The sequence below is a fragment of the Cervus canadensis genome, chromosome 5 (genome assembly GCF_019320065.1).
Source record: "Cervus canadensis isolate Bull #8, Minnesota chromosome 5, ASM1932006v1, whole genome shotgun sequence".
NCBI classification, from domain to species: domain Eukaryota; kingdom Metazoa; phylum Chordata; class Mammalia; order Artiodactyla; family Cervidae; genus Cervus; species Cervus canadensis.
The window spans coordinates 5,925,656-5,951,619 of NC_057390.1; the positions used below are offsets into that span (position 1 = coordinate 5,925,656).

The 25,964-nt window shown below is 44.8% G+C and overlaps 1 protein-coding gene across 4 annotated transcripts in view; it reads right to left on the reverse strand.

The window, feature by feature from the left end:
• TBC1D8 (TBC1 domain family member 8) overlaps positions 1 to 25,964 on the reverse strand; it is a 142,854-nt gene that overhangs the window by 66,772 nt on the left and 50,118 nt on the right. For 2 of the 4 annotated variants that reach the window (XM_043467963.1, XM_043467961.1), the window contains exon 2: positions 25,578 to 25,688. The exons of 1 other annotated variant lie outside the window; for it this stretch is intronic. In XM_043467963.1, the coding sequence (XP_043323898.1) occupies positions 25,578 to 25,688 (111 nt within the window). Of the gene's footprint in view, positions 1 to 25,532; positions 25,689 to 25,964 lie in introns of all 4 variants that reach the window. One more of the 4 variants, XM_043467960.1, reaches the window with a different exon arrangement.

Genomic DNA, 25,964 nt, shown 5'->3' on the forward strand with positions numbered 1-25,964 from the left:
CACAGTATATCACGTGGAATTGAGACTTGAGGCCACATCATCCCCAAAACAAGACTTCCACCCCTTTAAAAACTTCTTCTGCCTCTCCAGGAGAAGACTTAGGACAACAGAAAACCAATCTGGGGCAAAACTAAGCTCACACCTTGAGACAGAAAGCACACCCGAATGTAACATCTATCACCGAGCGGAGGTCAGGGGAGGTGGCGGTGAAGTCCGTCAGCCTGTCCTAACCTGACTCGGCTGTGCGTCTCTCCAGCAAAAATAAACACCATGCTGGAACTTTCCCACCCAACTGTCTTCCATTTCCTACAAGAGGTGCCAAATGGCAGAGAAATTTTCCGAACTCTTAATTTCCTCTGCAGGGAAGTCTTATGATGAGAGTCAAAAATACCGTAAACCACTGCAAGCCGACTGCACACCCGAGACCTCAAAGGGCCAAAAAGGAAAGTCGCTTAACGTGTATCACACGGCAAAGCCTGGACCACATGTGGCACGCACGCTTTTCAGCTTATGAAGTAGCCCATCAGAAAACAGCTGTTTTTATAAACATGCCAAGTTTTTGTTTGTTTTTACTTTTTTGGACTTCCAAGGAAGTCCCCACACCACTTTATAAGGGCAACAACGGACTTAGAACATATTTGTTACAATTATGCACAAACACATAAACATATTGCTGTCTGTGGGTCAAGGTCAAAGAAAAGTTTGAAAGCCACCCCATTACAGACATAATAGTGGTGAAAAAGAGAGAGAGGAGAAAATAAGAAACGTGGGCTTTCCTGGTGGCTCAGTGGTAAAGAATCAGCCTGCCAATGCAGGAGATGTGGGTTCCATCCCTGGGTCAGGATGATTCCCTGGAGAAGAAAGTGGCAACCCACTCCAGTACTCTTGTCTGGGAAATCCCAAAGACAGAGAAGCCCGGAGAACTGCACTCCAGGGGTTCCCAAAAGAGTCGGACACAACTTAGCAACTAAACAACAACAACAAAAGGTTAAATTAGGTCTACCTCTTAATTAGACAGGACTGGGGTCCACCTAAGAAGAGGAAGAAACACTTGGGATGCACCTACTGAGCTCCCACAAGGAGTGGCGGATGGTACCTTGTGGATGGTAGATGATAGATCCTTGTAGTCCCCAATCTTTTCAGCACCAAAAACCGATTTTGTGGAAGACATTTTTTCCATAGACCTGTGGGATGGGGGGGTGGGGAGATGGCTTGGGGATGATTCTCGTAAGCAACAAACAACCTAGGTCCCTCATACGTGTCATTCACAGTAGGGTTTGCATTCTGATCTGACAAGAGGCAGAGTTAAGGCAGTAATGCGATCGATGGCCAGCGGCTGTAAATATAGATGAAGCTTTGCTTGCTTACCCGACACTCACCTCCTGCTCTGCAGCCTGGTTCTGACAGGCCATGGATGGATGCCAGGCCACAGCCCAGAGGGTGGGGACCCCTGGTTTAAGCCATCCAGGCTGTGACACTTTGTTAAGGTAGCCCGAGCAGGCTAATGGTTTCCCTGGTGGCTCACTGGTAAAGAATCCGTTTGCAATACAGGAGCCTCAGGAGACTCGAGTTGGAACCCTGGGTTGGGAAGATCCCCTGGAGAAGGGCATGGCAACCCACTCCAGTATTCTTGCCTGGAATATCCCATGGACAGAGGAGCCTGGTGGGCTGCAGTCCACGGGGTCACAGAGTCAGACACACTGAAGCAAGCTGGCACACATACGGTTTCTAAAACCCAAAGGTGTAAGAACACTGTGGATGGCAACGGAAGTTCAATTAACAAAAGCATACTCTGTTTCATCAAGGCCCCTAATTTTACAGAAAAAGCCTCTTTTCTAAGAAAATTCAAGTTCAGTGGATCTTAAACATTACCTACACAAGAAGTCAAAAATCAGATCTGTAAATGCCTATGGCAACCCACTCCAGTATTCTTGCCTGCAGAGTCCCATGGACAGAGGAGCCTGGTGGACTACAGTCCATGGAATTGCAAAGAGTCGGACATAACTGAGTGACTTAGCATAGCACCGCACATGCAAAACTATAGTCAAAAACTCTGGTTTTTCCAGTAGTCATGTAGGGATGGAAGAATTGGACCATAAAGAAGGCTGAGCACCTAAGAATTGATGCTTTCAAACTGTGGTGTTGGAGAAGACTCTTGAGAGTCCTTTGGACAGCAAGGGGATCAAACCAGTCAATCCTAAAGGAAATCAGTGCTGAATAATCATTGGAAGGACTGATGCTAAAGCTAAAGCTACTTTGGCCACCTGATGCAAAGAGCCAACTCACTGGGAAAGACCCTGATAAGTAGGAAAGATTGAGAGCAGGAGGAGAAGTGGGTGACAGAGGATGAGATGGTTGGATGGCATCATCTACACAATGGACATGAGATTGAGCAAACTCCAAGAGACAGTGAAGGACAGGGAAGCCTTGTGTGCTGCAGTCCATGGGGTTGCAAAGAGTTGAAGACAACTATGCGACTGAACAACAAATGCAAAACTAAAATACAGTGTCAGAAACATCAATTATGACCACAAAACAAATCACATCAATGGGTTTATAAATAACCAACTTGATGGTCTAAGAAAGAACAGCCATAGCTGCAGACACAGGGCATTTTCTGAAGGCCTAGCATGAGTCAGGCACTTTGTTAGGTATCCTGTACACCTAACCTTGTTTATCTTCATAAAAAAAGGATCATAAGAAAGGTATTGCTATTTCCATCTTCTAGGTGAGAAATCTAAAGTGCAGACAAGAGCAACCTGGAAGCCTGTTCTTCCAGCTCTTTCTGTGACAGACAGAGGAGATGGGAGCCTGGGGCTCAAGCTGAGTCACTTTGAAATTCACACACTGTATTTATTCTCTTAGGTTTTCCCCAGAGGTGTTTTCAGGAAATCAAACAAGCATTTCATTGTCTATACTTAACAGCCTCTGCACGAACACAGTCATAAATAACTCGACCCCAGCTTCAGTTTTATAAAAAGTAACTGTTTCTCTCTGCAGAGTAAATCTCCAACTGAGTTAACTATCTTCTTCAGCTCCCGGATCCTAATTTACAATGACATGGGCACTGCAATGTACATCCTTCAGATTTGTTCTTTTGCAATAGTTGAGGCTCAAGGAGGAGGGGATATATGTATACACAGAGCTGGTTCATAGCAGAAACTAACACAAGCTTGTAAAGCAATGATATTCCAATAAAAAAAATTTTTTTAATAATTAACATTTCTCTCCTATCCAAACACTAAGAGTCTTCTCTCTAAATGCCTGGACTAAACGCCACACAGACCCCAAAAGGACTAGCTGAACGTGTAACAGTCCACAAGTCCATCCTCTATGGAGACAGTGCATGAAGAGAAAGTAGCACTGACGTGTGCACACTGCCAGTGTGAAACAGACGGCCAGCGGGAAGCGTCTGTGACACGGGGGGCCAGCCGGGAGCCCTGCGATGGCCTGCAGGGGTGGGGGGGGGAGGCTCAAGAGGGAAGGGACAGACGTATAATTATGGCTGATTTGCGTTGCTGTAAGCAAAAACCAGCACAAGACTGTAAAGCAATTTCCACCAGGTAAAAATAAATGTAAAAAAATTAAAAAGTGTAACAGTCAACGCAGTGTCATTCCCAAACTCCACTTGACACTCATCCTACACAGAGAAACTCAGAGGCAAAGAATCTACTAAAAATCACAAATGACAGTGGGGAGGTTTGGACCAAAGCCTTAGCTTTCAGAAATCTCACATTCTTAAAGTGAATGCTCTAATAATACCTAATCCACACTGTCTGAAGGAGTATCTTGATAGGAACAAACAAGAATATCACATCATCATGATTTTTTTAAACCTGTGTATATTTTTCACTATATAGTTTAAGAAAACAAGCTCTAAACCTTTCTTTTTACGTAATTTCTTTACCCCTTTCTGCCTTTAAATTAGAATAAGTCCCTAAAATTACTTGCAATAAATGCAAAACAACTTCCTTGACACTGAAAATAGATTTTTAATTTACAATTGAAATAGTCACTAAAAAGTCCTTGTACTGGTGTCATTAGAAACACTTCTCAGAAGCAGAAGCAGGGGGACTTCCCTGGTGGTCCAGTGGCTAAGACTCTGTGCTTGCAATGCAGGGGCGTGGGTTCAATTCCTGGCTGGGGAACTAAAACCCCCCATGGTGCACAGTGTGGCAAAAATAAAAATTAATTAATTTAAAAAACGGAAGCAGGGATAGTAGCAAAGATGCAAGAAATTTTGACCTACATAAACAGAAGAAAAATAATTAGAACTAGACTGCTACTGCTATGTCACTTCAGTCGTGTAGACTGCTACTGCTATGTCACTTCAGTCGTGTCCGACTCTGTGCGACTCCATCCCTGGGATTCTCCAGACAAGAACACTGGAGTGGGTTGCCATTTCCTTCTCCAATGCATAAAAGTGAAAAGTGAAAGTTAAGTCGCCCAGTCCTGTCTGACTCTTTGCGACCCCATGGACTGCAGCCTACCAGGCTCCTCCATCCATGGGATTTTCCAGGCAAGAGTACTGGAGTGGGGTGCCATTGCCTTCTCCGAATTAGAACCAGAAATGACACAGATTTAAACAATCAGCAGACAAAGATGTGAGAGCTGTTATACTTCATGAGCTCAAAAAGTAGAGGAAAGCATGAGGATGGGGAGGAACTAAACGGGAAGAGACAAAAAAGAAAAAAAGAAATCCAAGTGAAACTTTTCGGGATGGAAAACAGTGTCTGAAATCAGAAATATGCTAATGAGATTAAAAGTAAATTGGACATTGCAGGGAAAAAAGGACACTTGATAGCAAGTAAAAACTCTGAAACGAGAAACAGAAGAAAAAGGATGACCGAAACCGAAAGGACAGGGCATCAGTGAACTGTGGCGACAGCAACAAACAGCCTGAAGTCCCTTTAACTGAGGCCCCAGGAAACTGGGGGAGAATAGGAAAAAAAAAAATTTTAAGTATATGTGCTGCTGAAGTAAGCACAGAAAAAAATCTGAAGAAATAATGGCTAAAATGTTTTTCAAGTCCGATAAACAGATTCAAGATTCTCAATAAGCTGCAAGTAGTAAAATCCTTAAAGAAAATTGCAGAAAAGCACACCATAAATAAACTGGTGAAAACCAGTGAAAAGGAGGGAAAAAAACCACTTACAGAGGAAAAAAGGTAAGAATGATAGTAGACATCCTATCAGAAATGTTGCCAGAAAGAAGGCCCAGAGGAAAGCTTTAGAACACTGAGAGAAAGAAAGTAATTTACAAGTAACTGAAGGAAACACCAGTGGACTCCTGAGTAACTGGAGAATAAGGAAGTCTTCCAACCATAACTCAAAATCAGAAAGTATAAAACAAAGGAGTTCTAAATCCCACTACCTGACAAACTGAGGAGAGACTCTGTCATTTCACACCTCAAATAAAGGGCTTAAATTCCTACACAAACAGCACCTAAAAACTGAAGAGGAAAAAAGAGCAATCCAATGAAAAACTAGGTAAGTGAGATTAGGAACAAATAGTTTCTAAACACAGTCCTTAAAATGAAAGATGCTCAACTTTTTCGTACCAAAAAGAACGCTAATCAAAACTATTGGAACAACACCATGTCTTACCAGTCAGGTTGGCAAAAACCTGAAAGTTTGATATGAAGACAAATCTGAGAAAACAGAAATTTTCACCCATCGCCGACTGGACTTTTAAAAAATAATAATGCCATATGACCCAGCAATCCCACTTCTGGGCATACACACTGAGGAAACCAGATCTGAAAGAGACACGTGCACCCCAATGTTCATCGCAGCACTGTTTATAATAGCCAGGACATGGAAGCAACCTAGGTGCCCATCAGCAGATGAATGGATAAGGAAGCTGTGGTACATATACACCATGGAATATTACTCAGCCGTTAAAAAGAATTCATTTGAATCAGTCCTAATGAGATGGATGAAACTGGAGCCCATTATACAGAGTGAAGTAAGCCAGAAAGATAAAGAACATTACAGCATACTAACACATATATATGGAATTTAGAAAGATGGTAATGATAACCCTATATGCAAAACAGAAAAAGAGACACAGAAGTACAGAACAGACTTTTGAACTCTGTGGGAGAAGGTGAGGGTGGGATGTTTCAAAAGAACAGCATGCATATTATCTATAGTGAAACAGATCACCAGCCCAGGTGGGATGCATGAGACAAGTGCTCGGGCCTGGTGCACTGGGAAGACCCAGAGGAATCGGGTGGAGAGGGAGGTGGGAGGGGGGATCGGGATGGGGAATACGTGTAACTCTATGGCTGATTCATATCAATGTATGACAAAACCCACTGAAATGTTGTGAAGTAATTAGCCTCCAACTAATAATAAAAAAATAAAGAAAGAAAGAAAAATAAATAAATAAATAAAAATTAAAAAAAAAATAATAATAATAATAATGCGACCCCAATGGAGAGAAGGGAGTTTAATAACATCTAATTAAACCATTAATTAGACAACAGAGGATGAGATGGCTGGATGGCATCACCGACTCGATGGACATGAGTCTGAGTACACTCTGGGAGTTTGTGATGGACAGGGAGGCCTGGCGTGCTGCGATTCATGGGGTCGCAAAGAGTCACGACTAAAAAGACACGACTGAGCAACTGAACTGAACTGACTGAATTAAACCACTGATGCAACGATCCCATTTCTAGGAATCTACCAGGTTATTTATTGGGACATTATCTGTTAGGCTGAAGTTTGAAAACAACAGAAATATCCACCAGTAGAGAATAGGTTGAATAAATTACGGTAGTCCTAGGCAATGCAAGACTGGAACAAAGGAGAGAGAGAAAGAAAACAGAGGAGGAGCAAGTGGAAGAGGAAGACAGTCTCTGCTCTCTGACATGGAAAGATTTCTAGGATATGCTGATGCGTGAAAAAGGCAAAGCACAGAACAGAATACAAGTGCCCTTCATAAAAAAGAAAGGCTGGGGAGCATGGCCTCGATAAAGACAAATATTTTGTTTTCAGAGATTTATAGATCTGATTAATCACGGAAGTGTTTTGCATTTTTTAGTTGAGGTAAATCATAAAAGGAAAAAATACAATCCTTAACAATCAAAAATAAATCTCTGTTTATCAGGTTAGTAAAATAATTACCGATATGACTGCGCAGAGAAAATAATTGTTTTAAACACGATTTTGACCACACGTGCATGCATGATAAGTTGCTTCAGTCATGTCCAACTCTGCGATCCTACCACAGCCCGCCAGGCTCCTCTGTCCATGGGATTTCCCAGGCAAGGACACTGGAGTGGGCTGCCATGCCCTCCTCCAGGAGATCTTCCTGACTCAGGGATCGAAATCGAACCCCAGTCTCTTACATCTCCTGCACTGGGACGGGGGTTCTTTTACCACTAGCGCCACCTGGAAAGCCCATTTTGACTATACATCCATAGTTAAATATATTCTAAGGCCAAACAGAGCTGCAAAAAATTCACTTTCTCTCACTACTCTTATTCTTAATAGCAGTATTCATATTACTTAAAGACATGTGTGTGCCTCTACAATACATACAAAATAATTCTGTGAATATTGTTAGAAACCAAGATTTTCAGTGAATAGGAAGCGAAAAGCAAATATAAAATCAAAGCTACAACTATGTGGTTTTACAGTTGAATTAGAAAGCTAAGTATGAACTCACGATTTATTTTCCTTTTTCATACCTCTTTTTTCTTTTCTTTCACATACTTCTTGGCTCATCCTATTTGAAGACCCTTAGAGGCAATGATAACCCAGTGACAATAAGCAAGCCCACACCCCAGACTGTGGTCCCTAAACACCATTCCCCATGCAAAGGAGCCAGGGCCACTTGGAGGAAGAGCTGATTCCAGGCAGGAGACAGGAAGTGCACTGTTCAGCTCAGTCGTGTCTGACTCTCTGTGACCCCATGGACTGCAGCATGCCAGGCCTCCCTGTCCATCATCAACTCCCAGAGTTCACTCAAACTCATGTCCATCGAGTCGGTGATGCCATCCAACCATCTCATCCTCTGCCGTCCCCTTCTCCTCCTGCCTTCAATCTCTCCCAGCATCAGGATCTTTTCAAATGAGTCAGATCTTCACAACAGGTGACCAAAGTATTGAGTTTCAGCTTCAGCATCAGTCCTTCCAATGAATAGTCAAGACTGATCTCCTTTAGGATGGACTGGTTGGATCTTCTTGCTGTCCAAGAGACTCTCAAGAGTCTTCTCCAACACCACAGTTCAAAAGCATCAATTCTTTGGTGCTCAGCTTTCTTTATAGTCCAACTCTCATATCCATACATGACCACTGGAAAACCCATAGCTTTGACTAGACGGACTTTTGTTGGCAAAATGCACTAGATGAGCATTTAACATCTTGTTGGCAGAGAGCAAGGAATCACTCAAAGATGAATGAGGGGTTTCCCTGGTGGTCCAGTGATAAGAAATCCATCTCCCAATGCAGGGGATACAGGTTTGACCCCTGGTCCGAGAAGAGCCCCCATGCCTCGGAGCAGCTAAACCCATGCGCCACAAGTACTGAGTTCTACAGCCCGTGCTCCACAACAAGAGAAGCCGCCACAACGAGAGGCCAAGCACCGCAACCAAGAGTAGCCCTCACTCGCCACAGGAAGGGAAAGCCCTCAAGCTGCAACAGAGACAACTGTACTTCGTACGGCCAAAAATATTAATAAATAAAAAAAGGAGCAGGGTAAGTCACAGAAGACACAGGAAGGGGTTCTCACGGGGAGAAGGGGGCACCATCTGAGTATCAAAAAAGACAGCAATTAACCAAACCCACAGAATGCTAAGGGGCTTCCCTGGTGGCTCAGACGGTAAAGAACCTACCTCTAGGGCAGAAGACCTGGGTTTGATCCCTGGGCTGGGAAAATCCCCTGGAGAAGGGAATGGCAACCCACTCCAATATTCTTGCCTGGAGAACTCCTCACTGTATAATCCTTTCAACATTTCATCCAGTCTGGAAATTTGCATAATAAAGTGTTGGGAACGGGGAACATGAACTTTAAAATGACACTAAAAAGGGAGCAAAGAAGCAAAAGAGAAAACCAAACCAAGACCAAAAATACCTCCCTCACTTGTCACCAGTGCAGACAGCCAGGGCACTTACCCTAAAGACAGGCAACTAAAGGGTGGAAGCAAGCATTCTTCCCCTCCCTTTCCTTAATGTTCTCAGGGTGAGCAGACAGCATTTCACAGACAATCTCAAACTGAAAGCTATAAAAGTACTGATCAAATTAGAAAAGCATCATTTTGTGGTATGTAGAGAAAAAGTATTTAGGCAATGATTTTAATGGTTGAAACCACTAGATGAAAGGCTGATGGGGAAGAATGCAATAGAAGCTGTCACCTGACCTTATCAACTTGTCTTAGCATCCCTGAGAATCAGACACCAGCAGACATGTGCTCCCAGGCAGGATGAAGGACAGCCATTTTTTCAGTATTCTTCTTTTGAACCTGGATTCAACTGAACCTTTGTAACTACCATCCATTTCTCAGGAACTATGAAGGACCAAGAAATGGATGGGACGATACCTTGAGGATGGAAACAGATCAGTGGGACACTGCGTAAAAACTGACCCAAATCTTCACCAAGTCAATGAAGTGGGGGGAAACAGTGGAGTGGGGATGGAGGGATGGAGACCTTCTTGACTAAGAAAGATAGAAGAGGGACTTCCCTGGTGGCCCAATGGTTAAGAATCTGCCTTGCAATGCAGGGGATGCAGGTTCAAGCCCTGGACAGGGAACTAAGATTGCACATGCCATGGGGCAACTAAGCGTGCATCCTGCAACTACGGAACCCACACGCTTTGGGGCCTGAGCACCACGAGAAAGAAGCCTGCGTGCAGGCACCTAGAACCTGACGCTGCCGAAGAACAAAACAAATACTTCTTTAAAAAGATATGAGACACAACAATCAAATATGTGTTTCTGGTTGAACACATGAGAACAACCAGATCCATGGAGGATCCTGGAGCAGCCAGAAGCCCATGTCTGTACAGAGTGTAGCTGACAGCAAGGACTTCAGTCTCCTGTATCAGTTTAATGATGCTACTGCAGTGACAAGGAATGGCCCTAGATTCAGAGATGCTCATTAAAATATACAGGGGTGAAATATCATTATTTCCAGGATTTGCTTTAAAACACATCAGCAGGGGAAAAAAGGATTCAGAGAGTAAGAGAGAAAGCAAGTGGGCAAACCTTGATCATAACATACCTGCGTAAAGGGGCTGCAGGACGTCATTACACCATTATAGGCATACTACTTTGGGGGTATGTTTGAAAACCTTTAAAGATTTTAAAACATTTTAACAGAAAAGCAATGACAGAATACTTAAAAAGACATTTCTCCAAAGAAGACATACAGATAGCCAACAGGCACATGAAAAAAGGATCAACATCACTAATTGTAAGAGAAACGCAAATCAAAACCACATAAGGCACTACCTCATGCCAGTCAGAATGGCCATCATTCAAAAGTCTACAAACAATAAATGCTGGAGAAGACGGACTATAAAGAAAGCTGAGCGCTGAAGAATTGACGCTTCTGAACTGTGGTGTTGGAGAAGACTCTTGAGAGTCCCTTGGACTGCAAGGAGATCCAACCGGTCCATCCTAAAGGAAATCAGTCCTGAATATTCATTGGAAGGACTGATGCTGACTGATGCTAACGCATCAATACTTTGGCCTCCTGCTATGAAGATCTGACTCATTTGAAAAGACCCTGATGCTGGGAAAGATTGAGGGCAGGAGGAGAAGGGGACGACAGTGGATGAGATGGTTGGATGGCATCACCAACTCAATGGACATGAGTTTGAGTTAAACTCCGGGAGCTGGTGACGGACAGGGAGGCCTGGCGTGCTACAGTCCATGGGTTGCAAAGAGTCGGACACAACTGAGCGATTGAACTGAACTGGAGAAGATGTAGAGAAAAGGGAAGCCTCCTACACAGCTGATGTGAATGTAAATTGGTGCAGCTACTATGGAAAACAGTGCAGAGGTTCCTTAAAAACCTAAAAATAGGGCTGCCATGTGATCCAGCAATTTCACTCCCAGACATATATCCAGAAAAGACAAAAACTCTAATTCAAAAAGATACATGCATCTAGTGTTCATAGGAGCACTGTTCACAATAGCCAAGACATGGAAACAACCTAACCATTCATCAACAGATGGATAGAGAACATGTGGTACACATATACAGTGGAGTATTACTAAGCCATAAAAAAGAATGAACTAATGCCATTTGCAGAAACATGAATGGACCTAGAGATTATCATTCTAAGTGAAGCAAGTCAAAGAGAGAAAGATAAATATGTCTTCATTTTTATGTGGACTCTAAAAAACAAATGACACAAATTAACTTATTTACAAAGCAGAAACAGACTCACATAGAAAACAAACTTACAGTTAGTGAAACAAGAAAGGAGGGATAAACTAGGAATTTGGGATGAGTAGATACACACTACAATAAATAAAATAAACAATAAGGACCTACTTTATAGCACAGGGAGCTATAGTCAATATCCTGTAATAACCTATAATGCAAAAGAATCTGAAAAAGAATATATACATGTGTTAACTGAATTAATACTGAATTAATCAGTCCCTGATTGTCGGAAAGACTGAGGGCAGGAAAAAAAGGGGCAACAGTGGATAAGATTGTTGGATGGCATCATTGACTCAATGGACACAAGTTAGAGCAAACTCCAGGAGATAGTGAAGGACAGGGAAGCCTGGCATGCTGCAGTCCATGGGGTCGCAAGGAATCGGACATGACTTAGCAAGTGAACAACAAGAAAATTAACTGAATTACTCTGCGGTACACATGAATCACTGTACATCAACTCCACTTCAATTTTCTCCAAAAGGCATAAGTCTGGATAATCAATCTCCACCTATGCACATATTTTGTAAAATCAGAAGTGAAAGCAGGATAAGAAAATGGGGCAGAAAATTATACAGTCTCTGAATCTCCTTCATATATTTTAAATGCAGATCACTCCCCAGCCCCAGACCACTCAGACATGCAAGGTTCCAGCAGATGTCAGAGAAGTGAGCCCTCGGGGACAGTGACAGCTTCTGTTGTGGAAGTCAGCGTGACCTAAGGACGAGGACATACCCAGACAGACCCCTAAGTCCCACAGGGGAGGAGCACTCTGGACTCCACGTGCATCACGAGGCTTCTGCTCTCTCGCTCTGACGTTTCCATCGACCATCTAGGGATCAGTGAATAAAAATCATTTACCAAAGTCACCATACTTGGAAACTGAGCTGCCTCCGTCAGCCTCTACTCATCTACTGAAAGGGAATGGACGGAACTGAAGGTTTGCTGACATCCCCTCCAGACGGTTCCTGTTTTGTTACAATATTGTGTTCCATTCTGCATACAGCAAAGCGAATCAGCCACACACACATGGATCCCCTCTTTTGTGGGTTCCCTTCCCGTTTAGGTCACCAGAGCGCTGAGTAGAGCGCCCCAGGCTGTGCGGGAGGTTCTCACTGTGTGTGAGAGAGTCACTCACTCAGCCGTGTCCGACTCCGGCGACCCCGTGGCCTGCAGCCCGCCAGGCTCCTCTGTGCATGGGATTCTCCAGGCAAGGATACTGCAGGGGGCAGCCATTTCCTTCTCCAGGGGATCTTCCCGACCCAGGGATCAAACCCAGGTCTACTGCATTGCAGATTCTTTACCATCTGAGCCACCGGGGAAGCCCTATTAGTCTATCTTATATATAGAATCGATAGTGTATATACATCAAACCCAACCTCCCTCTTCTCTGTGCAGAAGTTAGGCAACGTGTAAAATCCTAGAGAAAAGTTTGATTTCAGGTGGGAGGGGGGTTCAGGATGGGGAACACATGTAAATCCATGGCTGATTCATGTCAATGTATGGCAAAAACCACTACAATATTGTAAAATAATTAGCCTCCAACTAATAAAAATAAATGGGAAAAAAAAGTTTGATTTCCAGCTTAAAAACTTTATGTTTTTTGTTTAGGCAATATTTATTCTGAGGTATGTTAAATTAAAAAAATCAGAATTTTAAAGTAAGCATAAACTTTATGCAAAAGGATTATTACAAGAGGGAGAAAAGGGACTATTTTTTTCTCCCAGTTTTATTGAGATATAATCAATATAAAGCACTATATAAATTTAAGATGCACAGCAAAATTACCTGTGTTACCTCTGGTTACATACATCACGAAATAATTATCACAAGTTTAGTGATCCTTCATCTCATATAGATACAAAATAAACTAGAAAAAGTTTTCCTTGTAATGAGAATTCTTAGGATTTACTGTTTTTAAAACTTTCATCTATTAAATTTTTATATATTGCATATATTATCATCATAATGATATATATCATGTTGTACTTTACATCCCTAGTGTTTATTTATCTCATAACCAGAAGTTTGTACCTTTTGACCACCTTCTTTCAAGGCCCCCTTCCCCCACACCCCTCATCTCTGGTAACCACAAATCTGATCTCTTTTCCCGTGAGTTTTTTTTTAAGCATAACTGACTACAACACTATGTTAGTTCTTGCCATACAACAGCGATCTACTCTTTCTATACGTTTCAGAAAAGGAACTAACCCAAAAGAGAAAACTCAGAAAACCGTAAGATCTCCAACAACCTCCCCAGTTTAAAAGCATTTTACAAAAGCGACTTCTGACATCCAAATTGACTAAGTCGGACAGTTAGACTCAGCACTTGCCGGCTTTTTTAAGTATTTTCTATACGTTTCAGAAAAGGAACTAACCCAAAAGAGAAAACTCAGAAAACCGTAAGATCTCCAACAACCTCCCCAGTTTAAAAGCATTTTACAAAAGCGACTTCTGACATCCAAATTGACTAAGTCGGACAGTTAGACTCAGCACTTGCCGGCTTTTTTAAGTAACGATAAACACATCCCTAATGGAAGAACATCTTCAGGAAGTTTCATTATTTGAGCATTGCCGGCTTTTTTAAGTACCAATAAACACATCCCTAATGGAAGAACATCTTTGGGAAGTTTCATTATTTGAGCATAAGCAAAATCATTTCATTGGAAATTGTAAAAGCCTAGTGACGGACGCTTCCTAACTGAAGACAAATGTCAGCCAGGGCCCCCGTCAATCACGTCCAAGTGTAAATCCGTATGGAGAAGGCCAGCCAGTGCTGTTCTCAGAAATCGCAGGCAACCGAAACCAATCATGACCACTCATCCTGCGTGACCTTAGGAGGTGCACGCAAAACACAGTTCTGAAACCTTCCTCCTGCAAGGCTGCCTCCCGGGCTTGCCTGGAAGTGCACAGCGAGTTCTGTTCTTGAAAAACGACCTGGCTCGCGGCACTTCCTCGGCTGCCCTGGCACAAAGGTCACCCAGACACGAATCTGATCCACCCTGGAACATTTCCTCCCGTAATAAAACTCTCTCTCCAAAGACAAAGCAAACAGTGATGCAGAAGACAAGAAACCCAAACGCCAGCCATGGTCAAGGGCAGAGATAAGCGTCGACACGGCAGAAAGAGCACGAACAGAGTGTTCCGTTAAGAACCTGCACCTGGGCCACTGCGGGGGTGGGGGGTGGCAGAGGGTGTGGTGTCCCCCTGACGTGAGACATGGCCCCGGCAAGTCACGAGGAGCCTGTATGTTGCATTTTCCCTCCCCAGGGCCAATAATTGATTATTCGTGGCTCAGATGAGGAACATACGGGAAAGGGATTTTGTTTAAACCGGAAAGCATCACACTTGTCATTCTCACTTTTTATAAAACACATCCCACAATTTGTTAACAAAAAATGTCACAGCTTCCTTGTTTTAAAATTTATTTGTAATTGAAGGATGACTGCTTTACAATAAGTTTGATGCCTGCCATACGTCGACATGAATCAGGTATCGGTGTACGGAGATCCCCTCCCTCTAGAATCTCCCTCCCACCTCCCACCCTTTCCCACCCCTCTAGATTGGTACAGAGCCCCGGTTTGAATTCCTGAGTCACAGGGCAAATTTCCATTGGCTATCTATTTTACAAATGGTAGTGTATAGGCCTCCATGCTATACAGCTTCCTTTAATGATCCTTAAAATTTCAAAAATCAGCTTGTTTTTAAATTTTCCAAACCTAAAATATTTTTTTCCTCAAACTACACACACACACCTGCTCCCATGATGCAGAGGTGCCTCTGCCTACCTAGATGGGACCCCATCCCCCCAACCCCCATCTGCTGGGAAATCGATAGATTTCCGACGGTGGGTGGGCTGTCACAGCACCCCGTCTCTCACCTGCTACCGCTTGGCTCTGCTTTCTTCCGTTTTCCTGCTCGGCTTCATTTCCAGACCTTGCAAGGAACACGGAACATGACATACTGCATGACGCTGTCATAAACAGTCACAACACTAGCCAGGCACCCTGCAGTCCAGATGCAGACCACCAGGACATGAGCATTATTAAACGGCCACCTGAAATGCCCATCGACTGATGAATACATAAGGAAGATGTGGTACATACATACACTGGAATATCACTCAGCCATAAAAAGGAATGAAAGTGGGTCGTTTGTAGAGTCATGGATGGACCTAGAACCTGTTATACAGAGTGAAGTAAGCCAGAGAAAAACAGATATGTGGATACCTGCACATGTGTGGAATCTAGGAAAACGGTACAGATGAACCTATTTGTAGGGCAGGAATAGAGATGCAGATGTAAGAAGGCATGTGTGGGCACGACGGTGGGAGGAACTGGGAGTTCAGGCCGGACATACACTACCACGTGGAAAACAGGTAACTAATGGGAAGCAGCCTACAGCAGATGGAGCCCAGCTCAGGGCTCTGTGGTGACCGGGAGGGGTGGGGTGGGGCGGAGGGAGGGCCGAGAGGGACGGGGTCTAGGTCTGCATACGGCTGGTTCACTTCGTGGTGCAGCAGAAAATAACACAACACGGTAAAGTGACGATACCTCAATTAAAAAAGAAAAAAAGGCCACCTGGACAAAGGTTTGATGAGCTTCTCCTGAATGCTCCTGGCAGGACGGCATCCTGGGTGCCTCTAACCACAGCAAGTCCTCTGTCAGTCACCAGAAGAGACAGCCCGCCCCCAATCTCAATGAACTGACAGCAAAAGGAGTCAAATTCTTGCCCCATCGACTCAACTCCTGCAATAGTCCAGGCAGGTCACCAGAGTCTTTCCTGGATATCTTCCGTTTCCTAAAAACAGGCAAAAACCACTAACTCTATGTTTAGGGCCACGGTCAAAAATAAAGTGTGTGTGTGGGTAACACATCCATAGCTCCAAGAAGCCCCTACCCACAGGGACATGGAATAATACATCGGTACCTCACAGCCTGGCGTGGCCTGGACTCATCACAGGACAAAGCATGGCTCAGACCACCAGACACAGAGAAACAGCAACACTGCCCGGCTCCTCCAGGGCCTGAAGAGCTCTTCACAGCCCAGGCGTCAACTCAGAGGCTGACCCCTACCTGCAGGCTGGGCCCTGCCCCCCAGTCTCCTCTGCCTGCTGTTTCCCTCCCCTCCCGTCTCGGACCAGGACCTGGATCCTGGCAGTCACCTCTCCTGGTTCTACACACCAAGTGCTTGGTTTCAAGTCACCCGCCGATCACTATGTATCTGATTTCAAAAAGAAAGCAGACACACAATATTCAGCCTCAAAAGGAAGGAAATTCTGATACACACCATGACATGAATGAAACTTTTTTTCCATTTTGCACTGTTAAATCATTTGCAGATTATTTCCTGATTTGTCTCCAGGCTCTGACATGGATGAACCTTGAGGACAATATGCTCATGAAGTCAGCTGGACACAAGAGGACACATACCACACGAGTCCACTTACACGAAGCTCCTAAGGTCATCAAAGTCCTAGAGACAGGAAGCAGGATGGCTGTTTCCGGGGCCAGGGGGATGAGGGAACGGGGAGTTGGTGTTTAATGGGCACAGAGTTTCCGTCTGCAAATTCTCGAGATGAACAGTGGCGATGGTAGCACAGCAGTATGAGTCCACTTAATGCTCCGAACTGTTCCCTTAAAAACGGTCAGGCTGGGACTTCCCTGGCGGTCCAGTGGCTAAGACACCATGCTCCCAGTGCAGTGGTCCCAGGTTTGATCCCTGGTCAGGGAACTAGATCCCCTATGCCACAACTAAGACCCAGCACAGCCAAATAAGTATTTTAAAAATGGCTAAGCTGAACTATTCACAAAAGCCAAGATACGGAAGCAAACGAAGTGTCCATCAACACATGAATGATAAAGATGTGGTATATATATACAATGGAATACTATTGAGCCACAAAAAAAGAGAATGAAATAATGCCATTTGCGGCAATATGGGTGAATCTAGAGATTATTGTACTAAGAGTTTGGGGTTAGCAGATGCAAACTGTTACACATAGCATGGGTAAACTACAAGGTCCTACGATATAGCACAGGGAACTATAGTCCATATCCTGTGATAAATCATAATGGAAAAGAAAAAAAAATGTTGAAGCTAATCAATTTTATATTTAACCACAATAAAAAAAAAATTCTTTTTAAAGACAGGAAGCAAGACCCTTTGCTCCAGGTTCTACTGGGCAGTGGTCCTGGTGGCTGGTTAGAGGTCAGACTCAGGCCCCACACAGCCCTGGACCATCCCCGGCCTTGGCTTCTCAGAAAGGACCCACGACACCTCATCAGTGGTGACACGCGCCACCTCCCTTCCCCTCCTGTGGACAGCGGTCTTGACTCCTGAGCCCTTGACCTTCTCTCACGTACTTGACCCCTCATTCACCCACAGGCCAGACCCTGCCCTGGGCACTGAGGGTCAGTAGTGAGCACCACCCTGAGAAAACTAACTTCACTAGGGACCAAGCGCTTAAACAAAAGGGAAACACTAGTAAAGCCAAGTGCTACGGGGACAAGGGAGCCAGAACTGCGGAGGCACTTGGCAGGGGGTCCTGGGGCGGTCTCTCTGGGCAGGAGGCAGACATCTGAGTTCTGATCCAAATGACAGGGCGCACGCCTCTGCCAGCGCCCTCCAAAGAGCTCATAACGCGCCCTCAAACGTACCGTCTCTTCTGTCCACTGAAACCAGCAGTGGTTATAAAGCCTTGGGATCTGAAGCAACAACAACTCACTGGTGGTCCAGTGTTCAACACTTCAGTCCATGTAAGTTAACAAAGTAATAATAACAGGAACGTCTCTCTCTTCCCACACCATCCACAGATCTCTGCTGCCAAGTAATGATCACGTTCACCCACAAAATTACCTACCCAGCTCTTCCACCTCTGCTTTAAAAAAAAAAAGAGAGAGAGAGACTCTTATCCTCAGGAATCACGCCCCACCCCCTGCCCTGCCAGCAGCCAGAGACGAGTGAAGATACAAATCACCCCCGGGCCACACTTCCTGTTCTGACCAGGTCCCGGTGCCGCCCAGGCCCTTCCTACAGCTCTTGTTTGTGCTTCATCTGAGACAGGAGACCCTGGGCAGGGAGCCTTTCTCAGGGCTCAAGACACAATAAAATATTAAACATGGTGAATCAATATCACAGCACAAGATGCCCAAGGGCCTCCGGTAAAGAGGCCTGAGTACCTAAATCGATACCACGGGCCCGAGACAAATCTCCACCGCAGCGCCCCCTCCCTCACCCAAGAGAAGGGCTCCCGGACGAACAACTGCTGACTCAGACCTTCAGTGGGCAAGAGGACAGGCGAAGGCCGCGCCTGTCTAACTCGCCATAGGTCAGGTCCAAGGCGAGCACCAGTCAGGTGGAAACCAAAGGAAGCAGACCTTTTTAAATTCATTTTTTAACTGGAGTATAGTTGATGGAAGCTGATGCTGAACCTCCAATACTTTGGCCATCTGATAAGAAGAGCTGACTCACTGGAAAAGACTGATGCTGGGACTGAGGGCAGGAGAAGAAGGGGACGACAGAGGTAAGATGGTTGGATGGTATCACTGATGTAACAGACATGAATCCCACCTAACTCCAGGAGATAGTGGACAACAGGCGAGTCTGGTGTGCTGCAGGCCACGGGGTCGCAAAGAGTTGGACATGACTTAGCAACTGAACAACAAATAGCTGACTTAAAATGTTGTGTTAGTTTCTAGTGTATAGCAAACTGAGTCAATTATACATACATGCTTGCATCTATTCTTTTTCAGATTCTTTTCCCATATAGGTTACACAGAGCATTAAGTAGAGTTCCCTGTACTATACAGTAGGTCCTTGTTTATTTTATATATAGTAGTGTGTATATGTTAACACCAAACTCCTAATTTATCTATCCCCTCTTTCCCCTTTGGTAATTATGTTTGTTTTGTCTGTGAGCCTATTTCTGTTTTGTAAACAAGTTCATTTGTACCGCTTTCACACCGATGCTTTCAAATTGTGGTGTTGAGGAATACTCTTGAAAGTCCCTTGACCAGCAAGGAGATCAAACCAGTCAATCCTAAAGGAAACTGACCCTGAATATTCACTGGAAGGACTGATGCTGAAACTCTAATACTTTGGCCACTTGACATGAAAAGTCGACTCATTGGAAAAGATCCTGATGCTGGGAAAGACTGAAGGCAAAAAGAGAAGGGGGTGGCAGGTGATGAGATGGTTAGATAGCATCACTGACTCGATGAACATGAATCTGAGCAAAGTCTGGGAGACAGTGAAGGACAGGGGAGCCAGGCAGGCTACAGTCCGTGGTGCTGCAAAGAGCTGGACACAGCTTAGAAACTGAACAAGAGCAACAACGTATAAGAGCTATCACACGATATTTGACTTTCTCTGGCTTCACTTAGCATGACACTCTCTAGGCCCATCCATGTTGCTGCAAATGGCATTGTTTTATTCTTTTTATAGCTCAAGGAAGCAGATCTTGGTTCAAGAGAAAGAATGTTCCAGGAATTAAATGTGCTCAGGACAACTACAATGCGAGGGGGTAGGCAGCCAGTGTAAACTGCCGCAATCTTTATAGCAGGTAATTTGGGAATACATATATAAACGGCCTTATAAATGTATACCCACTGGAGGCAATAACTCCTTAGTACAGGCACACCCCAGAGATACTGTGGGCCGGGTTCAGACCACTGCAATAAAGTAAACATCACAATAAAGGGAGTCTCATGAATTTTTTTATTTTATGGTACCTATAAAAGTTATGTTTCTACTACACTGTAGTCTATTAAGTGTGCAATAGCATTATATCTAAATAAACAATGTACATGCCTTAGTTTAAAAAATACTTTATTGCTACGAAAAAGCTAACCATCATCCAAGTCTTCAGCAAGTCAGCAATCTTTTTATCAGTCACATCAAAGATCACTGATGACGGATCACTGTAACAAAATACAATAAGGAAAAGTCTGAAATACTGACGGAGTTACCAAAAGGCAACACAGAGACACAAAGTGAACAAATGCTGTTCGAAAATGGCACGGATTGATTTGTCCTACACAACAGTCATTGTTCAGTCGCTCGGCTGTGTCCAACTCTGTTACCCCATGGGCTGCAGCACGCCAGGCTTCCCTGTTCTTCACTACCTCCCAGAGTTTGCTCAAACTCAGGGCTTCCCAGGTGGCGCTAGGCGTGAAGAACATGCCTACCAATGCAGGAGACAAGAGAGACGTGGGTTCCATCCCTGGTTTGGGAAGATCCCCTGGAGGAGGAAACGGCAACTCACTCCAGTATTCTTGCCTGGAAGATCCCATGGGACAGGGAAGCCTGGCAGGCTACGGATCATAGTGTCACAAAGAGTCAGACACAACTGAAGCGACTTAGCATACATGTCTATTGAGTCAGTAATGCCATCCAACCATCTCAATCTCTGTCATCCCCTTCTCCTCCTGCCCTCAATCTTTCCCAGCATCAGGGTCTTTTCCAGTGAGTCTGCTCCTCTCATCAAGTGACCAAAGTCTTGTAGCTTCAGCTTCAGCACCAGTCCTTCCAATGAATATTCAGGGTTGATTTCCTTTAGGATTGACTGGTTCAATCTCCTTGCTGGCCAAGGGACTCTGAAGAGTCTTCTCCAGCACTACAATTCGAAACCATGTGATCAGCCTTGCTAATTGGTAAAAAATGCAACATTTACAGAGCACAGTGAAGTACAATGAAATGAGGTGTGCTTGTGCGTGTGTTCCCCCGGGGTCCTGGCCTCTCTTGCGTTCCTTGCCCTGTTCCACCTGTACCTGCCTTTTCCAGGTTGGCTCTCTGATTCCCCACGACCCAAGAAGGTCAGGGAGAGGAAACTGCCTCTCACACCCTCACCCAGGAATCCCGGCACCCAGCACAGGTCTGGTACAAGACAAGCATCAACCATTCCAAACGAGAGAACTTCAGGATGGCCTGAAATATTTAAGTGTCTGGATGCTCATTTAGGTTTATAAACTACATAAAAATCAGAGCCAATTAAGTACCTAATAAAAGGTCTGGATGAGTAAATCGAGCTACAGCCAATGGCTGAACACTGTGTCACCATCAAGCAGGTCACCCGTCACCGTGGAGCCCAGACTGGCTCCTGTGGACCTGCAGGGCTGTGTGGTCTCAGGACCCCAGCAGGCTTGTGCACTAATCCCCCCACTGGTGACTCCCCAGAGGTTCATCTAGCAGGAGACAAAAATCCAAACGTTCTCATCAAAAGTCTCAAATCCTAGGGCAAGACCACCTCCCCTGCCTGGGGCAGAGGAGAGGAATCCAGGGAGAATCAGGAGAGGAGGACAGGGTCTTGCCCCTCCCACCCCTCGTCCTGGCCAGCAGCACACCAGGCCCCCCTGCTCCATCCCCAAAATACACATCAAAATGCCACGGTCACAGTATTAATGCTTACACAGTGTAGGAGAACCATTTCCCAGCGTGAGCAAGAAAGGGGAGGAACAGCACAGCAACCAAGCTAAACCGCTGGCAGCAAGGGGATGGAGAGAGAAGAACAAGGTGCTCACCGTCCTGGAGGAAGAGGAGGAGGAGATGCCCACGAAGCCTTCACGCCCCAAGACATGTAACAGAAATGTGAGCTCAATGAAACAAGCGCTCAAAGATGTGATGGTGAAATTACAAAGATAAAATGGGAGACTGGAGACCTAAGAAAGTGAACTGAGGATCAAACCTGCTGACAACGCGGGGACTTCCCTGGGAGTCCAGGGGTTATGAATCCACCTTGGAAAGCAGGGGAGGCGGGTTTGACCCCTGGTTTAGAAGTAAGATCCTGCCTCCCACAACTACCGAGCCTGCGCGCCACACCACCACAACGAAGATCGCGCGTGACGCAGTGAAGGTCCCGAGTGCCACAACTAGGACCCCACGAGGCCAAATCACTCGCTTAGTTTTTTTTTTTTTTTAAACCACATGACAACAAAATTAGTAGGTCAGTTAAAGGCAGCAGAGTCTGGGAAACACTGCCGAAAACAGAATTCCCTTAGAGGAAAGGGCCATACAACCAGCACGCAGAGTGCAGCTGAAAAGGACAGATGAAGAAAAACACAGTATTCCCAGGACACTATTACACTGTGTGTGCTCAGTCACTCTGTCTGACTCTTTGCGACCCCAGGGACTGTGGCCCCAGGCTGCTCTGTCCACAGGACGTTTCCGACAAGAATACTGGAGTGGGTTGCCATGCTCTCCTCCAGAGCATCTTCCCAACCCAGGGATCGAACCCACGTCTCCTGTGTCACCTGCGTCTCCTGCGTCTCCTGCATTGGCAGGCAGATTCTTTACCGCTGAGTCATTGGGGAAGCCCACGCTTACTGCACCTAACAGAAATACTGCCTTATATACATTCCTTTTTCTGCCCTTTAGTGCTGTAACCAGGAAATCTTACAGCATAACCAATAACGCACTTAAGAAGTAAAAGGGAATACTGTGAAAGGGGAGTGCTCCTGTATGGTCAATTCTTTTATCAAAGATCTCTTTTCATCAAAAAAAAGAAAAGCAGAAATGAAAAACAGACAACAGCTGTCCAACAGAAAGTGTCCTTGAAGTGGCAAATCCAATCAACAGAATATAAAATGCATTTTTTACAATGTAACACATACACAGAATGATATTAAGAAAGTTTCCTGAAATGAATAAAGAAATCCATCTTAAGTCCTGGAAGAGCACATGGGAGTTTCAGAAAAATGTAACACAAAGTGCTCCAGGGAGTAACAGATTATAAGGGTGTTACTAAAGTGACTAATGTTGCGAAACCTCAGAGATAAAAAAAGCAGTTATACCCATGAAAAGCACATCACCCACAGCGCGTGGGGTGGGGGGCAGGGCGCATCAGGCCAGCCTGAGGTTTCCCCCCTCGCCACCAAAACACTGCAAGACCCCAAAGTGATGGCCACCAAGCCCCAGAGACTGGTCAGAACCCATCATACCAACCAGGGCGTTGCAACCACGTGAGAAATCATTAGGGAAAGAAAACAGGAATACCGCCAACTGAGAAAGGAGCCAAAATAAAAGATGCTATGCTGGGAAAGCCATACCTGATGGAAGCACAGAATCGATTTACATAGAGAACTGAGCCAAATGATGTTGAGGAGCACAGTTACCGAACAGAATGAGAATCACAGCGTACAATTAATAGTAAAACTTGTTAAAATGAGAGCCTGGGGCAGCAGGGGACGGATGAGAAGGCTGATAGCATCCTTGTCCTTCGGGAGGTGAGTCAATGAACACTGAGTAGAAACACTGTCTGCAAAAGCTACAATTCTGACCCTGTCACACATTCAAACATCTACCCCCTTGACCTTCAATGAGCCTTTAGAAAACCAGCACTCAGTGTTCAAGGGATATTTCTTTGAAGTTTAACAGTTTTTTCATTTCACTTCAGCAGCTTTCCTTTTATTGAAATCCACTAAAAACAGTATTTTTATTGTCAACTGGCACTTTCGGACAAGCTGCACCATCTACCGTTCTTCCCAACTATTCCTGGACTTGCGTAGATGCATTAACAAGTGGTGCTGGGAATTCCCTGGTGGTCCAGTGGTTAGGACTCGGAGTTTTCACTGCCACGGTCCTGGGAGCAATCCCTGATTGGGGCAGCAAGCTCAGCATGGCCAAAAATACAAAAAAAAAAAAAAAAGAAAAAGAAAGGAAGGAAAAAAGTCGTCAACCAGTGTCGCTGGAGGTTGGCTGGCTAGGATGCTGGTGGCAGGGCGGAGCAGGGAAGAAGATATATTTTTTTCTTTGTATTTTCCAGGGCTAATTGATTATATTGAGCATGCATCATTTTATCACTTTATGCAAATACAGAATGATTTGTCCAAACAAACAAGCTGGGAAAAAAAATGTTCCAAGATGTTAACAGTCGTTAGTAATAAATGGTGGGTATAAGATGACAATTTTCTTCTTTACCCTTTCCTGTATTTTTTCCAGGAAAAAAAGTAATCTGATGTCATTAGAGAATGTAAGGTGACACTGAAATTTGACAGTAGTTACTAAAAGGTGGGCTTTCCTGGTAGCTCACATGGTCAGGAATCTGCCTGCAGTGTGGGAGATCAGGGTTCAATCCCTCGGTCAGGAAAATCCCCTGGAGAAGGGGATGGCAACCCACTTCAGCATTCTTGCCTGAAGAACCCCATGGACAGAGTAGTCTGGCGGGCTACAGTCCATGGTGTTGCAAAGAGTAGGACATGACCAAGTGACTAACGCTTTCACTTGTTTAAGAGAAAAAAAAAAAACCACAACTGGAAACCTCTGTGTAGAAACACATGTAGACACAGAGTGATTACCCTGGATAAGATGTTATAGATGACTTCTTTTTCCTTCTTTCTTACCCATTTTCTAATTTCTGAAGTGTGACGATCACTTGCATAACTAAAAAGACACATCTCACCGACTGCCCTTTGAGCATCCCCGTGATGGTGCTAAAATAAGAACTAGGAGTTATCTGTCAACAGTATGTAAGTTTGACTTGCATTTCTGTTAACCTATATGTCAGTAACAAGCCTGAGAGAAAAGGGCTTGTCATGCCTCACTGGCACAGGTTCAGAAATCTCACATGGGTTGTGTAAATAAAGTTTCTGTGGTGTTTGAAAAATAAATAAAAAGACATATCTCAGGTTTGTTTTTTAACAGAAGGGGCTTCTCACGATGCCATGATTCCCAGAGGACCTGAGTGTCCCGGCAGAGCCCGGAACGGTGCGTGTGGGAGCAGCTGAAACTCAGAGAAGATGGGAAGGTGGTTTCTAAACTCCCGCGGAGCCCAGCTGTCCAGGGATGCAGTGCACACGTGGAACAAGGACCAAGACGGGCCTGAGACAGACCCAGCCCGGGACGCTTCCCCTGCACCATCATGGCGTGCACTCACACCTGGGACTCCTGTGTTATGTCAGACACAAGACGGAAAAGCAAATGGCTGGGTTCCTCCAGGAACCACACACCACTTGGACCGTCTGTCCAACCTGGCTGTCCATCCTTAAGGACTACTACATGCTTCTGATGGTTGAGAGAAAGAAGAGAGCTCACAGCAGCAGATGAGGTTCAACGAGTTACCTTCAAGCATCACCAGCATGCAGATACCCATGCTCAGACCTCAAGGTGGGAACGCTCCACCTGGGGTGAAACTCACCCGTGGCCACGGCCCAGTAAACGTCCGATCCGCTCAGTAACTCACCACATGCTATGGGGGAATACACCTGGGAGCCGGGCACCTGGAGCAGAATTCGAAACGGAGCAACCCGGGCGTTGGAATCCAGCACCGCGTCCAGGGCACCCACCAGGCGACCTTCAAGAGACAAGAGGACAAGACGCGTGTGAGCACTGGGATGGACAGCCAGCAGCCCGCCGGGAAGGCGGGGCAGCAACAGCACCAGCAGCCTCTTTCTTTTTAATTTTTTAAAAAATTGTGTTAAATTTTATAGATGGATAGCTGGTTTATAATGTGTTCATTTACTCTGTACAGCAAAGTGATTTCGGTACACATATATACACTTTTTTTTCATATTCTTCTCCATTATGGTTTATCACAAGATATTGAATATAGCTCCCTGTGCTATTCAGA